Below are 17,294 nucleotides of genomic sequence, written 5' to 3'. Positions count from 1 at the left end.
GGGGGATGGGTGGGGGAGGAGAGTGCCAAGAGGAAGATCACCAAAGATATGGCCGCGAGGCGGAGAAAAAAGCGGGTGAAGGATTGTGCCGCAGGGAATGAGGGCTGATCCGGAGGGGCGCTAATAAGGCTGCAAAGTCCGGCAGATTTACTGAAGATCGATTATTAATGCAAAATTGAATGCTGAATTAGACTTATGCCAAAGTATCGGATTCAGCGTCAAATAACAAAACTAATTCAAGCCTTTATTTTCAGTGTGCCAAACTACTACAGACAGGTGTGACAGAGGATCAAAGCAGAGCGAACGATTAAAAAAATTACACATCAAGTGCAAACGAATAGGCACAAAATTGGCAAACGGACCTAATCACGAATAATTATTGGCGATAGACGTATAATTTACGTCAAAAAGTATCACTCGGTGCGCCAACAAAAATGTGAACAACGATACACATTCAAGCAGTAGAAAAGGCTAGAAAATGCTAAGTAATCATACATGAGTCGTCACTCATTAGGGCAAGTCATCAGGTACACCATAATATGTAAACTAAGCGACAGACACATTATCACTTTAGGAGTGATAATTAAATTCCTGGGATGGCAAGTCAAATAATTTACCTTAAAATTAAAATCAAAACGAAATTCATAAAATATGCCAAGTTATCAAGCACGACTACACAAAGCTGTATAATTTAATCAAGAAGTTTCGAACCAATGTATATCAAAACATGACGTCAAGCAATACGGTCACGGAAGAGCACGAAAAGCAGAGAAAGCGAATTTCGCCAGACACATCGAGAGAATGCACGGTCCGTTCCATGAAGGGAAGAATGCGTACACTCCCCACTGGTCTAAAGATGGCTCTACCTGGAACGAACGTGTTTTTTTTTCATTCCATACACCGCAGACGAAAAAAAAGCGCAACGGCCCGGCCAATCAGGGAACATTCCAGGAGAAGAGAATAGGTATAGGTCTCCAATGGTTTAAGGTCACAGGTTCAGATCCTGGTCACGCCGTCCTGTGCAAGTATCACGACGCAGATTTTTTTAATCGTGAAACGGGGAGGGATGAACCACCCTTTACCTTCCCCATGTCTTCAGTCTCTCTTTGTACAGTCCTTGTATATCTCTTTTTCCTTTTGATCATGGATACGTAAGGGAAAAAAAAATGAACAGCGACGAATCCTCTCGTCGTGAAGACCTCGGCGTACCTCGTGTTCTACGGTACATGAAAGGAGAAATGGTAGAAAAGGATAGGCTAGCATATCAAGTGCCAATATTGATCAACAAAGCCACGCGTTAACCAAAAGCGCAGGCCTTGAAAATGCCTTTCCCCCCCCACCTAATACCAGGCGCGTCATTACCGCGGTCAGGCATCAAGGTGGCCGCCGCGCGCAGGCACATCAACCTTTTATGCCCATCGCACACACGAACAAGGACTTCTCCCACCCGACTCGGCGAAAAAGAAAATCGTCCGGGAAATATTTGCATTCGAGAAGAGTGCAAAAAACTTATCCAGCCTTCCCTTATGACCTCATCGCAATGATTCTCTGGAAGTTTGGAGAAAGAGGAAACCGTAAAAGGAGCAATTCAGTACGAAATTTGTCAATGAATAACATATATAAGGGTTTTATCATTGAAAACAAGAAAGACTACTTGTACTTAAGTTGATTGCAGTTAGACCGAGGAGGAAGATTAATGATTTTGATGAATTTGAAATGAAAATATTTTTTATCCCTAAAAAGTTTAAATGACCATGATCATGATTGAAAATTAAAGTTTAAGGTCAATATTATATGCAAATACATTTGCTCAATCTTCTCTTCAAATTACCCCCGTTAATACCAAACAAACAATTCGCATCTCAGTCATTCTCGACGATAAGCAACTAATAGATAAAGGAATTTGATTGATGGTAGAGTATCTATTCAGTCCATTCGTAGTTCGGAAATCACAAAGTATCCCACCTATTATTAGTAGTGCTACGGACATTTTGTAAAGAGCTCAAAAAAAGTACACAACGACAAAATTGCGAGCTCATTTTTTTCATCTACGAAACGAAAAATTATTTGAGCATTAACTCCTATCGTTTACACGCATATATTGGGCTTCGTGTGGGTATAAGCAGAAGAGTGTTGCATGATGACTAAAATCCCCAGCCACACAACTTCGATGAAGATTGAAGGAGGAAGGTTTAAGGTGTAGATGAAATAACTTGGGGAGATGAAACGTGGGTAAGCAAAGAGGAGGGGAGGGGGAAGAGCAAAGGTACGAGACAGTGGAATGAATAGGTGGGTGGGTGGGAGTGAGGATGGTACATCGGCGAAATTGAGGAAAGGAGAGGAGGAGGAGATGATAAAGAGGGAAACATCGTCTGGGTATGATGATCGGGTCCCGGCCAGATGAGGGGGAGGAGGAACGGTCCGTGGGGGTGGGCGGGGCTGGGAGGATGGGGAGTTGGAAGACGATGGTGGTGGTGCAGAGAGCTTCCCTCCCCACCTTTTATACCTGCTACCTTAGCGGCTGCATCTCCAGGCCATAATAAAAAGCCTCCCATTCTTCCGACCCTCGAGGGCAAAAGAGGAGGGAGAGAGTTTATCCCAGGGGGCATGGGAGCCCCGAGGGGAAATTGAGGGGTAGAAACTTTGCTTTGGTTTGCGGGGGAAGGGAGGAGTTGAGGGAGAAGATGATGGGATTGAGGGACCCTTAGGAAGGAGGAGAAGAGTCGGGAAAGGGTTCTTTACTGCGAGGAGGGGTGAATGTGGGGGGTGAAATTTCTAGCGGCACGCACGAAGAGAAAAATAAGAGTGGGGGGAAAGACAAAAACTGTAGGAGAGAAGACATTGTGCCGGAACGTGTTTATGTGAAAACAGATAAAAGAGAACCGTAATGGTAATTATAAGTGGGATAAAAAAGAATGGGAGCCTCCTGACTGTTTGGATACAAAAAAATAAACTCTCTCGCCTCAAAAGCTCCACTTCTCGAAAACTTTTACGACGGTGAGAAAAATGACCGGTTGCTCCCTAAATGTATTTGTCCCATTTCCGAAAGTGGGAAGGAGTGGTTGAGAACTCGGCATAAAAGTATAATTTTCATCAACTTCGATAGGACGAAAAGTTTAGGAAAAATACAACTATCGACAGGCAAACGATATCATTATTTTTGACGGCCACTTGAACAACATTTCCATGAGTAATTGAGAAATAATTTTACCAATATTAATTGAATAAAAATTAAAACGTCTATGAAATTTAATACCCTTATAATACAAGTGGAAGATGGTAAAATTTACAATGCAGAGGAGTTATACAATTTCATTTCGCATAAAAGGGGTTTGTAGATCCGTTTCACCGAACTGGCTAAAGATGGCTTGATTGATTAACAAGTAAGGAATACTTGATAAATGCCCATGCCGATCCAGAGGCGGGATAAGCTCCCAAGGTAAAAATTCAAGTGGATCGAATTTCGTGGAGGAGTTCGCTTCGGTATCACGAGAAGGCTGTTATCTCTCTCACTACACCTTTTCCCAGAGTGGTAAAATGTGAATGATGGGGTGAACGAGGCTAACGCGGCATGAAAAGGCCTGTTCAACTGATTCTCCAAGGATGCCAAAGTGAATTTGTCGAGAGCGAGACCAGAGCAGGAGAAAAAAAAGAACACTGAGGAAACGGGTTCGAACTCTAGAAGGCATCCTCCACGTTACTACTTCTACCGCCCGAAGCTGTTGAGAAGGAATTTACTCCCGCAAGACAAAGACAAAGTCTCCTTTAAAATCCCAATAAAAAATACGTTCTCGGTGGAGAACTTCACGAAGGAGTTATGAGAACGAGAAAAGGGGGAGAGATGACTTCTCTTGTTTTACGGCCTATCCTCCGTGAATTGGTGAGGAACTCGCGGTGGAAAAATTGTGAGCAAAGTCGGAAACACATTCAAAAAACTTGTAAAACCATGTCACGGATTGGTTAGAATTCGGTGTCACGAAGGCGGGCCCCCTCTCTTAACCTTGAACCGGGGAGACAGTGAAATACTGGCCGGGCAGTTTGGGTGAGGCCACGCGGGGGAGGAGGGGATGGAGCAATGCGCTGTGGCGAAGCGAATGCCGGGAAATTGAGATGGGAGAAAGGGGTGAAAACGAGAGGAAAATGGAATGAGAAGCGTGTGGCTACGTGAAAAGGAGTGGCGGCGCGCACAGGAGACTATTCAGGAGTGGATACAGGCAAAGGAGGTACTTTATACGGGCGGAAAAGTGGAACGACGTGAAGGAATGAGAAAAAAATGAAATGCGGCGAAGTCAGGAGGATAACTGAAGAAGGGTAAAGTGGCCATGCGCCTCTGTGACTTGCTTAGTGATGTGAGAGTAAATACCGAGAGGGTAAGGCAGGTAATATAGCCATCACAAAACGGCTTGGATATACGTCAAAAAGAATTTTTCTTACTTTTTATAAAAAAAATATCACCCATGGATGACATCTGCCTCTTAGAAAATCCCCACTTTAACAAAACCCGCATTAATAATTCATGCAAATTTAAATTATTATTGTATAGTGGGTCATGATTGTTGTTATGTCCGGAATTTGGTGAAATATCTTGAGTATTTGCCAGAGTACATCCGCGAGATTTATACACCAAGACGCTTTCGTAAGGAGCCTCTCCTCCTAAACCTTCCCATATTCTTTTCAAACATGAATGAGTCATTACTATTCATTCCTCTGACCTGGTTGAGGGAGAGGTAGACTGCTACAATGGATGAAATCAGATTGTTTCCCGGTCCGCAAAGAGGAATTTAAAGTCGGGAAAATGAAGGAGACATCGCAACACCGTCGCAACTCGTTCGTCACTTGTCTCGATTAGCCTACTAAAGCACAACATGGATTGTCCTCGACACGAGTCATGGGATGAGCAAAGAGAACGCACACGCGTTCCTTTTAAAGGCATTCTAAAAATTAAAAACAGAAAGGGCGGTGCCGCCGCGTATGCCTAAAAATGTATAGCTACCTTTTAAGAAGTTACGCCACGAAAACATCACACTGTCGAGGAACAAAAAGTCTCTCTCGAGTGTTGGCTGAAGCAGTTAGCAACTCTCATCGCGGTGATGTTCGCCCATAACGTCCCATTCCCCGCTAGGAAGACTCGTTTTCCTTGAAGTATGAAGGAGCACACTTTCACTGACACTCGAAAAAATATGGAAACAACACTCGCGAGAAGCGCAGACAATTGAGCGTGAAGCTGTGACGTTTTCCAATACGCCCCCTTTACGAGACAATCGTAATAGAGACATCAATCTCTGCCTGCAAAAGATAGAAGACTACACGACGCACCGCGAATCAAAACCTGGTCATTCCTCAGGATGCATTTCTTTGGTTTTTTTCCTTTGTTAATTAATTACATAATGATATACCGAGTAATGCTAACTGATGGTATAATGTTTCCGCAATCTTTAGTCGCAAAATGTACGAGGTGCCCATGTTTTTAACTTTTACAATAGAATGAATGCTATTCCTTGCTGAGAGTTGCTGCCTATTTTAAACCAAATTCATTTATTGGCATCAAAAATAACGTCAAGTGTTTCGTAATACATGCTGTGAAAATTCACACCGTGCCAGATATTCTGGGAGTGGCTGGCAGAGTAACATGCAGGTTTAAATAAAGAATGAATTTATTAAATACTCACGAGTATCGCAGTAGTCTCCTTCCCACCCGGGGTGGCAAACCCGGTCCCCGGCCGCGGAGCAGGTGTAGTGGCCGAATCTGTCGTCGCGGGAACGACAAAGGTTGGCACACCCAGGCCCGTAGTAGTGCGCGCTGCACGTCACGCGGGCTCCGAAGCGAAGACTCGCCTTACCCCCGATGACCACGTCCCCGGATGGCAGAGTCATCGCCTCGCCGAGGGACCTGGCGTCGACGCGCGACCACGCCGCACCAACCTCCAGATGACCCTGGGTTGTCAGCCGCGCCAACACCGTCTGGTTGGTATCTGCAAGAAGAAAAAGAAACGTTTAGGGAGACGTGGCCTTCCAGCAGGAGAGGAAACAGCAGATAGGGACGGAATTCAATTTACGAGACAGAACGCTACGAGCGAGCGTTGAAGTCTCCGCACAGCATTAAAAGCGAACGCATCCGGTCTGCAAGGAGTTACCTACTCATGGTATTAAATTTGAGACGAAAAAGTCACGGGGAGAGCGAAAAAATGACCAATATGATTTAACACGGGTGAGAGCGAGAAATAAAAACTACAAACGTCAAGGAAAGGAGTGATTCACACAGGAACGAATGCAAATGATTTCTTATATGAATTGGAAATATATTATCATTCCAATAGAGGAGTCTTCTGAGAACTGATGGCCATTTCAGATTACTGGTACGTTAAGAACTCTTTAACGATCAGAGACGGTTGAGCAATTGTCCTGGCTGCTCTCTCTTGGAAGTAAAGGTTTCGAGGGATCCCAAAGTGCATTATTAGATAAGAATAATGCCGTAACGACTGCTCGTGATAATAGTATAACGAAACGCATTAGAGGTGAAAACGATGAGGATGAAAAAACTAGGAAAGATGGAGAAAATAAGGCGCTGTGGGGAGAGGAGCCGTGGGAATGTAATTATCCGATCCCGAACGGGCCCTTCCACGGAAGACTTCAAGAAAGTCGATCTGAGACAGTAGAGTAACGAGCGGGGGCTTATTTACGGAGGGGTCTAATCACAATAATAACAAGTGTGCCACAACAGGGGCCGCTCCCGAAAAACATTTCGGCTTACTTTTATCGCGCAATACATTCCAATTTTCCGTTTCGAGAGAGTTTTTACGTGTCCCAGAAGAAGCCATAGTTCTCTCCTCGAAAAATTTTATGCCCCCTTTGCCGTCCACGGCAGCAGAAGCGAAAGGTAAAGCAATTTCCCAATTCCATAGTTTTTTGCCCCACAAGCAGTTTCACAGCAGGCAGAGAAGCAATTATAATGGTTTTTGAAACAAAAAGGTGCGTTTTTAACTCCAGCTTTTTTCTTCGTTTCTGAGTCACAAAATGCCTGCCGTGGCATGCAGGCGAGGCTCTTACAGATGAGCGGTTGACTATCCCGAATGAAGTATTGAAAAGAATCAGCCACAAAAACTATCCCTAACCAATTTAGCCATTGCTGGAAAGTTTTCCGGTAAGTTTTGGCAAAAAAAGGAGCCAATTCAAGAGCAAGGAGAGAAAAAGGCAAGGGATGCAAACATTATCCTTAAAATTCAGGGTACATAAGCTTACTATAAATTATAGGATAGGTGGAATTGAAGCACTATTGTCCCAAGCTGTTATAAGCAATGTGACTTTCAGGCGACTGAAATTGATGGTAAGTAACTTTATATGTGACAACAACAAAGAGGAAATGGAAAGTTATGAACAATATCGTGAAACTTCGACCTAAATTATCATAAAGGGACAAGGCTTAGAAAGACAATTTTTTCATGTTTATGTATTTTTATCCTCTTTTGAAAGCCAAACAAACTGCATGTTGGCGCGTACAAAATTCGCGATTGGTCGATGGGACCTAGCGGAACGAAAATCGTACACCTACTAAATCGAGGAAAGATCCCTAGACGGCCGTCATATGTCTGAAGACGACCTTCACGGGATCAAAACACTCTCGAGTTGATTGGAGGAACATCTCCTCTTCCAGCTCACCCACAACTTTTCCTTCGCTTCGCAATCGAGCCTGCGGGGCTGATTATACAAGGCCCCGAGGTGATCCTCCCTCCGGCGAAGATGCTTTGGGCGAGTGAGAGAGAGAGAGACGCCATTAGCCTCCCCAGAGGGGATTTTTAAGAAAATAAAAGTGAGGAACGGGGCCCCAGGGCATACTATCCACGGCGGCTGGAGAAGAGAGCCCGTAACTTGGGGAGGAGTGGGAGGGAGAGCCCAATCCAGTTCTTCAACCCGCAGCCATTTTCTTCCTCGGGAAGCTGACTCCTTCCACCATCCCCCCTCATAACAAACGATTCATCTCCCACATCCAAAAACTCAGTGCCCCAGCACTATGGGAGCAGAGGAGGTCTGGGGAGGTGATGACTCAGAAATGTATATACAACGCAGAGATGAAACTTTAGGCAACCGAGTAGGCTAAGACATGCGTTAACCCTTTCTAACCCAGAGCTGTTTCTGGGAGAAATCAAATTTCAAGATTTTTTAATTTTGAAAACTTATGATATGAACGCTCAATGATAATTATCCTGGCAGCTAAATATTTCGTCATTAAAATTTACACCGCAAAATAATATTTAGTTTAGATATAACCTACATAGAACTGAACGTTTAAACATTTTTGATGTTCCTTAGAAGCAACATTGGGTTATAAAGGGTTAAAAGAAGATCAATGAGTGCTCCATGTGGAATAACGCAGAAGCCCATTGAATGCAAAGAAACATACCCAATAACTATTTTCGGCGTCGCTCAACAATTATGTAATTTATAAAAATGATAGAAACAGTGAATACACTACACGATCATTTCCGACCTGATTAAAGTAGACTCCAGTTGTTAACTATGTCTCCATGAAGGTTGTGCCATCCGTGAGGGTCATTATGAAGGGTATTTACTGCACTATTTGATAAATCTCATCATACTAGACCACCTCAATTTCACCCTAATTTGTGCCCTTAACTTATATTTTACGTTTACATTAATCACCCCAGCGTTTTTCCTTCAACATCCTTTCATACTCAAAACTCAAAAAACGATTCTGGTAGATACCACAGGTACTCGTTCCCGGCCCTCTGAATTTTTTTTTCTCATTTTCATCGTCGCCTCGCTCATTCCGCTTCACATGAGGTCCTCCGATGCAACACACATCAAAGAGCGGCCAGTCCTGTCTCACACCCCACCCCACACCGGTTAAACGCAACAAGCTTCCCCCCACCCCCATTTCCCAACTCGTACTTTAATTGAGCTCATTAGTCAACCTTGCTTCTCTCGGGGAGACGGCGGAGGGTGAAGGCTCATAGCCCGGGTTATATTAACGCATGTGAAATGAAGGGGTTACTCTTTAAGGCAACGAGACCCAAACGGGCGATATCTCAAACCTCGTTGACGTCCTCGGGGGAGGGCTTCAAAAGTTCATCTTTAAAAATTCTCATCTCATTTTTTTCTGCCCAGGATATGATGACAAACGCTCTCCCATATTTTATCGGTAAATTACACTTTCACACTATGCACTTCTAAATTATGCACATTGCATTCCACGTTTTGGATTACTAAATAAATAGACAATAACATACTTAAAATTGTTGAGCGATTGTGTTCATTCCCATGGTTTCAAGTAGGTCGAAAAATATTTTTAAAGTGGCAAAATTAAATCGATGCTATAAATATTATGATCATTGGCGAAAAATTTATTTGAGGAATCACTACCATCTTCTATTCCAACCAATGCGTTAAACAACCTATAATCCACCTAATAGCAATCGGTAATTATTTAGATCCCCTACCAACTCTATTTCTAAACTACTGTCTTCATAACCTTGAGCTTAATTACTTAAATAATCGTGGTTTTAAAGTCTCACACGATAAAAATATTAACTACCGCACCTGAAGCAATAGGAAATCAATTAATCAGACATACGTGATACTATGCAGCACACGTTCTGTGAGAACTGAGATGATCTAAAAAAAACAAGCGGAGAAGGTAAGTATTCAGGGCAGTCACTCGAGCGGTAGAACATACGAGAAACAAGAAGCCAGTCATAAAAAATCGATTAACGATCAGGTCAAGGATTGCAAGACTGAGAAGGGACACAAAGTAAAGAACAAGCGGGAGGACAGCATTTTCCCACCCATTTTCCTGTCCGACCCGTCGTTGATGGGGTGATAATCTCTGGAACAGATAGCTTTCCGGAAAAAAATCCGCAGAAAACCCGCTAACCTTTATTCCTACGGAACCGAATAGAATAAAAGGGACTTGAGGGTGTATGGTTGGGCGGGAGGACAAGCGAAGGAGAAGTGAAAAAGAGTCATTTACCAAGAGCCGTCAAATGTCGAGATATCTCCCCGCAGAGGCAAGAGTCATCCTCGGGGCTTTTTACACCCGCTGTCCCCATCACTACAAGCTGTCCATCAACCCCTCGTTAAGGTAGCCCCATAACTCCCGAGGACCGTAACAAAAAAAATACAAGAACATTTTTTCCACGCTCTTTCGAAATTCGAGGAAGTTCCATGTTCCTACCCAAACTCTACCTGTATTTCCGCTCTCTCCTACGCTAATTCACGGCAGCTTATCTAACACACACGCCCTTCTTATATACACGCACGCTACCTTGAAGACGACCCTGGTGAGTTAAAACCTTTCCTGTGAACTTCACCCAGTTATAACTCCCCTGCGGGCTGGGAAGTCGCACGGGAGGCGAAGTAAAACAAATTGACAAATGACCGGTGGAAAATCGCCTAAAGGAAGTCCCTCCCCGAAAAGAAGCATTCCCATTAAAACTGAACAAAAACCTTTTTTTTCGTGAGTGGGCTACCGAAAAATTTTTGCTTCCTCAGCGACTCGGTCCTTTGTCTCGCTTTCTCCCCCTTCTTTTCTACCATTCTGAAGGAGACTTGAGACCTCTCAATATACACGGAGAACCTCTCCATCCATTCGGAGGAGCTTCTGGAAAGTCAGCGAAATGACGGAGTTCCTAGAAGAAGAAGCTTAAAAGCGACGTTCCCGGGTGAAAACGGCGGAACGAGTCCTCTCCAAGGGGGTGATTACGCGGCGCGGAGGGGTAGCCCTTAGAAAACGACGCTCCACACACATTATGGATCGCGCAAGTAGTGCTTATTCTTTACACTCGGCCCCTAACAAGTAAATTGCTTAATTTCTGCGGAAGCATTTGTCTTGAAAACTTCGCCAAGTCGTAACATGCCAACTGATTGCATTAGGCGGGGCGGGAGCCCTACTTAAAAAGTTTTCGGTATTGGCAACAACAGGCAACAGCGAGGTCCGCATTTTTTTTTCGTTCCTCCAACAGAAATACGACCGTATTGTTGCGGAATGTGATCCAGATAATTTTTCCAACGCTCTCCGAAAAGTATCAGCCGCACATTACTGAGGAATGCGTTCCGGGGAATATAATAAAGGTAGAGCGCGTAAGAAGATGATTCCAAAAACTTCGGCCACGTCTTGCAGCAACACGACCTTAGGGTTGTACATTTCCGCTGAGAGTGCTTCTAAAACGCTAAGGGATACTCAATAGGTAACGGTAGTCAATACTCAACTTTAAATAGAAAGCAGTTGGACTCATCAGTGAACTTAAGAGCTATTCATGCAACGCTGACTGGAAAGGAAGCAAGAATTTTTGGGGACACAGGTAGCAAGGAACCCTGAACAGAAGCGGCATAAACTCAATCCCTTGATTTCAACAGAAAGAAAGAGAGAGAACGCGTCGACAGAGGGCAAAATAACCCCGGCGGGAGGCACTGACCTCCCGTCGAGTCGTACGAAAGATACCGGTGTCCCCCCGCAGGGATGAGGACTTCTTGACTTTGTCGTTAAAGGCATGATCGTCGAAAGAATATCGCCATAAAAGAGACAAGCGCCTCTCCCAACAACCTGCACCTAATTGCCCCACTCAGGAACAATCACGGAGCCCAAAAGGAAAAGCGACTCCCGCGGAGGACAAAGACAGGGTGTAACACGCGTAGCGCTTGGTCCTCCATATCTTTTGACGAGTGCCTTGACAAAGTCAGAGGGGATATGGGAAGGAGGCCGTCTTGAAGGAAGAATCTGACGGGCGAGTAATAAAGCGTTTCCAAGGGAGGCGATTCTCCACGTCCCGGTATCTCCCTTGTGTGCATTTTACTGATGTCCCATCATGTGTCAAACCCCTTTTCGGAAGGACCTCTACAACATTGGCTCTCTCCCCCATTCCTTCCTCCATATAGGAGACGCTCTCGAAAAGGAGGACGAGGACCTCAAAAGACCTAAGGAGTGTACCTGCGGGGGCAGTTAGTAGCTTCACGGCATTCATACCGACAGAAAGAACGTACCGATGATTGCCTCTCCAAGACACTCGCTACGCCTCATATGTCAGTATAATACGCTTAACGCTCTGTCTGTCGGGAAAGAGGAGTAGTTTTCATGGAAATAATATGTCAGTCAACAGCGTGTAATTACAGTGTTGCTTGACTTGGAAACTTCAATTAATGAGATATGAGGGAGGAGATAAAATGCATACGAGATAATAAGTACAAAACACAATGAGCGAACAATTTCCAAAAACACAAAAATCTGTGAGAAATACGGAGTCATATTTTCAATTTCAACACTGACAATGATTCATAAGAAATTTACTGTTAATACTATGGCTTTGTTTTTAGTGAAACGGACAGTTTTTATTACACTTCAAGTCAGTGACTAACGAAATTCTTGGAAATGGGGATAAATTATTTTTAATACGGCCACCGAGTTAATAAAAACAATACTGGAAGTTCTAGCGTGGCACTCTTTTGTATATCCTTGCTTCAGGGGTTGCGCGTACAGTGTCGTAAGACGGCCTTCATGAAACTACTCTACGGGAAAACCAGGAATATTCATCACGAATCTACTCGGCCGCTCTGTTGTATATATGGGTGGTCACCCACGCCTCCCCTCCGCCTCCCCATGGCCCGTCTAGCCCATGCCATTACACACGTTCCGACCGCCCTCCCAACAAAACCAAGTCTGAAGCCGCCTTCTCCGGAGACCCACTTTAATTCCCACCCTCGCTCACGCACACTAGACTACACCCGATTGGTAGGAGGACCTCTGAAGAGGCCGAGGGTCACTCATAATTGCCGAGGGTGGATATTAGAGGTCAGGTAGAGGCGATTGCGGTAGGGAACGGAGTGGGTGGGTTGGCTTCGTGAAGGGAATCCTTCCCACGTGCTATCCCTCCTCCCACAGACTCCCGAAAAGGAATAGACCAAGTGGATGAGGAAGGAAGGAAGGATAATAAAAACTTCGGGTTGAAATTGTTGCGACCATGGAGGGTAGAAAAGAGAGAGAGAGAATAGATTGATGGATATGAAAAGACTATACTAAACTGATCATTACGGGAGGGAACTGCGGTGGATGGGAGGTTGTGGCGGGGGTCCCTTGAAATATAGGGAGGACCCGGGGTAAGAGAGGTTTTATGAAGTGTTATTATTTGGGAAACCGTCGGGGGAATTAAATAAGGACGGATAGAAAACTCTGCCGAGGTTGTGAGGATAATTACGAAGAGACCACGAATGCACTCAGGTCGAGAGAGCCGAGGATGAAGATTAGTTACAGGGAAAAGCAAAACAATGCGGGGTCTTTAACCCGTCAATTCCAATCTTAAAGTCACATAGAAGTTTTCATTATCTCTCATTATATCATTTCGAGAGGTCCAAGCTTAATTGTGGCAAAGGTATTTCTTGAAACATGACCCATTAAACATCAAATCGTTTAGGATAGAACGCCAGTGGAAGATATCAACACATTGAGAACATGTTTTAAGTAAAAATGGAAAGGAATAGGAAATAGGTGTTGGAGACAAAAAGAATGAGAAGGCCAAGGATACTGTCGTCTGGCAAATAAAGGCGCGAGGCCACGCAGAATTTCGCTGAATGGCGTCGGTAGTACAAAAAATAACCAAAACTCAGGGACGACGGGCGAGTTAAACTATAAAAAATTAAGTAAGCGATCGAAAAAGAATGAAAGAGAAATTCTGGAAAAGGAATGAGAACTAAGAATGGATTCGCGCGGGACGAAGCTAATGGAATGTAGGGAAACCAAATCAGAAAGCCACTTTCCCACTCTACTCAAAATATATAAAAAACTAGAGAGCCAAGTATATTGAGTAAAAAAGACGAAGGACGACGAGGAAGGAGGCCTTAGACGACGGAGTATACCATGGTGTCCGAAAAAAATGTACACGATGAAAGAAACGGGAGTACGACTTGGAGCGAGCAACAATAAAATTTAGCCGACATAAATTGCCCGCGCTTTTTTTGCTAGGACCACAACAACCCGTCCACTTGGGAAGCCAACTTTATCGGTGCGGAAGACAAAGATGCTTTTGTCTCTCCGCCCATCTTAGAAGCACTCTCTACAGAATCTTTCTTTCCTACTCCCGAGCAGGCGAAAACGAAATGATACATTTATCAATGCTCTTGGATACCTTGGAGTGAAGACTGAGGAAATATTATAAACCGAGTTCAAACCAAATAACGGCATAAAATTAAAACTTTTGCGGAACAAAAAGTTGGTTGCTTTATTAGCCAAGTAAAAATCACCAATTTATCAAGTTAACAATAAAATCCAACATTCGAGCTCTAGATCTTTCCAGACTAATCAGTCTCGTACATTTTTCTCGCGCCCAGGACGATAGAATCGCTAGGTGGGCGCACCTCTTCAATGGCATGGGATAGAAATCACGGTGATTTATTTTTTGAACGGGTGACTCTTAATTACGGGCCGCTTACAGGGCGCCCAGTCCGTCCCCAGTCATCCAACGGTAAGGGGAAACGGGCCCAATTCGTGAAAGGAGAGAAGAGTGGCGCTTGGCAAAAGCGATGACCCATTCGCCACAAAGGACCGTATCATTACATAATTTTCTCTGGCCCTCCAAAACGGAAAGCTTTAAACCCTAATACTTTGAGCCCCTTGGACTTGCCAGCCCTTGCGTTGAACACGTTTTAATGGAATTTTTTCAGTCTCGACAAGGGATTGGCGCCTCCTTAAATGAACTCGGGAGATAGTGGCCGTGTCTCAATACGTAGGCTTCGAATTAAACCAATTATCATGGTGAGATAGGAGGGTAAAATAAATTGCGGAAAAGGACTTACTCAGGGGAAGAAGTATTGAATTAAATGAGAGCACTCAGAATTACTATCATTATTTCGGTTACGTTTTAACGATTTCTCGTCTCCAGTGCTTCTCGAGAATAGTGTTCCATATGTAGATATTAATTTCAGAATGTAATATTACACTTTTCACTGAAATTTAGTTTTATTGAGTAGGCTTGTCAAAGTCAATATAGTCAATGCTGGGTTTTATTCGAAGAGAACCGTCGAATTATATTGCATATAGTACGGTATTATTACATGGCATATTGTAGCAGAAAACAAAGAGCCCACACTTCACCATGCTCGACCTAGGGACTAGGTAAAGGGACAGGCGGCAACACACCACATCCGAGAGGTTCATCCCGAGGTTCGGGAGGCACAAAAGTCGAAGAAGATAGATGGAGACAACAGTCATGTCTTTGAGAGAAAGACCCGTTCCCGCATGATGATAATAATGAAGGCGCCAACGGAGCGAGACTTGTTAAAACCCCCTTCGGAAAAACGGCCGCTTTTAAACACGTAAGGGCCCCACAATTAAACCTGGCCCGCGCCTTGTCCCACCCCGGTCGGAATCCTTGCACTTGGAGGGGTCGCTAATTATCGCTTCACTTTGAAGACACCGGAGCAAACCACAAGAGCAACCGCAGGCCCATCCCTTCCATTTTCGGGGAAGAAAACAAAAAGGCCAATTGTCGAAACCTACACTTTTCCATAAAAAGAGGTGTTACCATTTCCCATAATTTGCACGGTGAGATATTGACATTTTCGGAACTATTCTCGTACAATGAAAGATTTAAGGAGACCAGGAATTTTCGCATGACAGGCATTGATTTCAGATTCTACCGATAATCGGCAATATTGTAGGGTGCAGCTATAATTTTGTGGCGAATACTTTAATTGCTCCATGCGTGCCCACTATTTCAACCTCGGCCGTTTTAAAATTAACTCAAATACATGGTTTTGAAATTTAATAAGTATGAAAGAATACGCAGGCCACCAATTACGTTAGAAAAAACAGTTATTCCACGAGTTAAGGTGCACCAGCAAGATAGTATTATACTTCATAATTCAGTTCCATTTCTCCTTCTCTGGATGAAATCACCTTCCTTCTTTCCGTAACCTACACGATAAAGTAGCATTTACTACTTCTTCATTGACAATTAAGAACGTAAACGAGGTTATTTCCCACATAATTGTAAAAAAATTTACACTAAATAAATACCAAAAGAGAGGCCATAGATTTGCACCGCAGCACTGATTGAGGAAGTATTTCCAAAACATTCTATTACTCAACCCAAATAAGTCATTGAAAAGGTTTAAGGAAAAGAATTTGAAGAATGAAAATGAACATAGGGCACCGCTGTAATTTTTCGAAACACGCCAACGAGAATAGACTCGTGTGCTAACCATTACGGCATCATAATATGAACAGCCTTTCCTTTTGAAACGGTAAACCCTAAAAATCAGGTTTAAAGGGAAATACCACATCCGAAAAACGGTGAGGATAGAAAAAAGTGCACACGGAGACGGAGAAGGGTTTGATGATGATGAAGGTACGTGGGTGGAGTTCAGAGTGCACGATTTTCGAGAATGGGGGAACAAGTCATAGAATTCGTGGTAGAAAAAAATAGTGGGTGTAGAAACTCGTGGGTTTCCGACTTCTTAGTCAGGGGAAGCGGGGGCGGTGGGCGGGAAAGAGTACCCTGAGGAAGCTGAGGGAAAGGGTAGACAAGATAGGGGTGGGTTGGATGCAAGAAAGCAAGCATTTTGGCGGAACTGGGGCTAAGGGAGTGCATGGGAACGTTTGGGTCGGTGAAGACGGAAAGGTATGGCGGGTTGTTGTGGGAGGAGATGGGGCGGCAGAATCGCTGGCAGATCGGGTTGAGGGATAAAGTGCGGGTGGCTGGGTAGAGGGACCCTGCCACTAAGGTGGCTACATCGTCCTCGATCCCTCACAAAAAAAATTGACTCCTAGTCCGCGGCAGTTCCTTCTCCATGAATGCACCCGGGAAGGCGATGGGTACGGCCATTTTTTTTTCCTGAGTAAAGGGTCGAGCAAGGAATTTTTAAAAAACACCACACCCGCAATCTCATTTTCCCTCATTTCAAACAATTCCCATAATATATATTCCATCATACTCATACCACTACGAGGTTAAATACGTTTAAGGATAACAATTCACACATATTTCCACAATATTTAATGCAATAATTATAACCACCCCATTTTTTTTACTCTTAGAATTTTTCTTATAGTTAGAACGGGATTTGAAATCGAGAAATATTGCAGACATTTTCTAATCGATAATTCTATAAGGCACGATGAATATTGAACATTTTTTAAAATACCTAAAATGTTCAAATCAGCATCCCGACATTCCCAAATTAAAGTAAAATCAGTCAAAATTACTAAGAAATACGAAACAGCAACGAATGAAGATTATGGGTCCAGTAAAAAAAATAGACGCATCGCTTAGCCCATCAACCATTGCTCGGTG

At 43.8% G+C, this 17,294-nt stretch overlaps 1 protein-coding gene across 1 annotated transcript in view; it reads right to left on the bottom strand.

Moving 5' to 3' along the window:
• Window positions 1-17,294, bottom strand: part of LOC124157277 (delta-like protein B) — a 94,796-nt gene that overhangs the window by 25,369 nt on the left and 52,133 nt on the right. Inside the window, exon 4 of the mRNA XM_046531866.1 lies at window positions 5,670-5,972. Coding sequence (XP_046387822.1) covers window positions 5,670-5,972 — 303 coding nt within the window. The remainder of the gene's footprint in view (window positions 1-5,669; window positions 5,973-17,294) is intronic.

The sequence above is a fragment of the Ischnura elegans genome, chromosome 4 (genome assembly GCF_921293095.1).
Source record: "Ischnura elegans chromosome 4, ioIscEleg1.1, whole genome shotgun sequence".
In the NCBI taxonomy this organism is placed as follows: Eukaryota; Metazoa; Arthropoda; class Insecta; order Odonata; family Coenagrionidae; genus Ischnura; species Ischnura elegans.
Note: the sequence above shows the minus strand (reverse complement) of the source record. Positions and strands in the feature narration are given on the sequence as shown.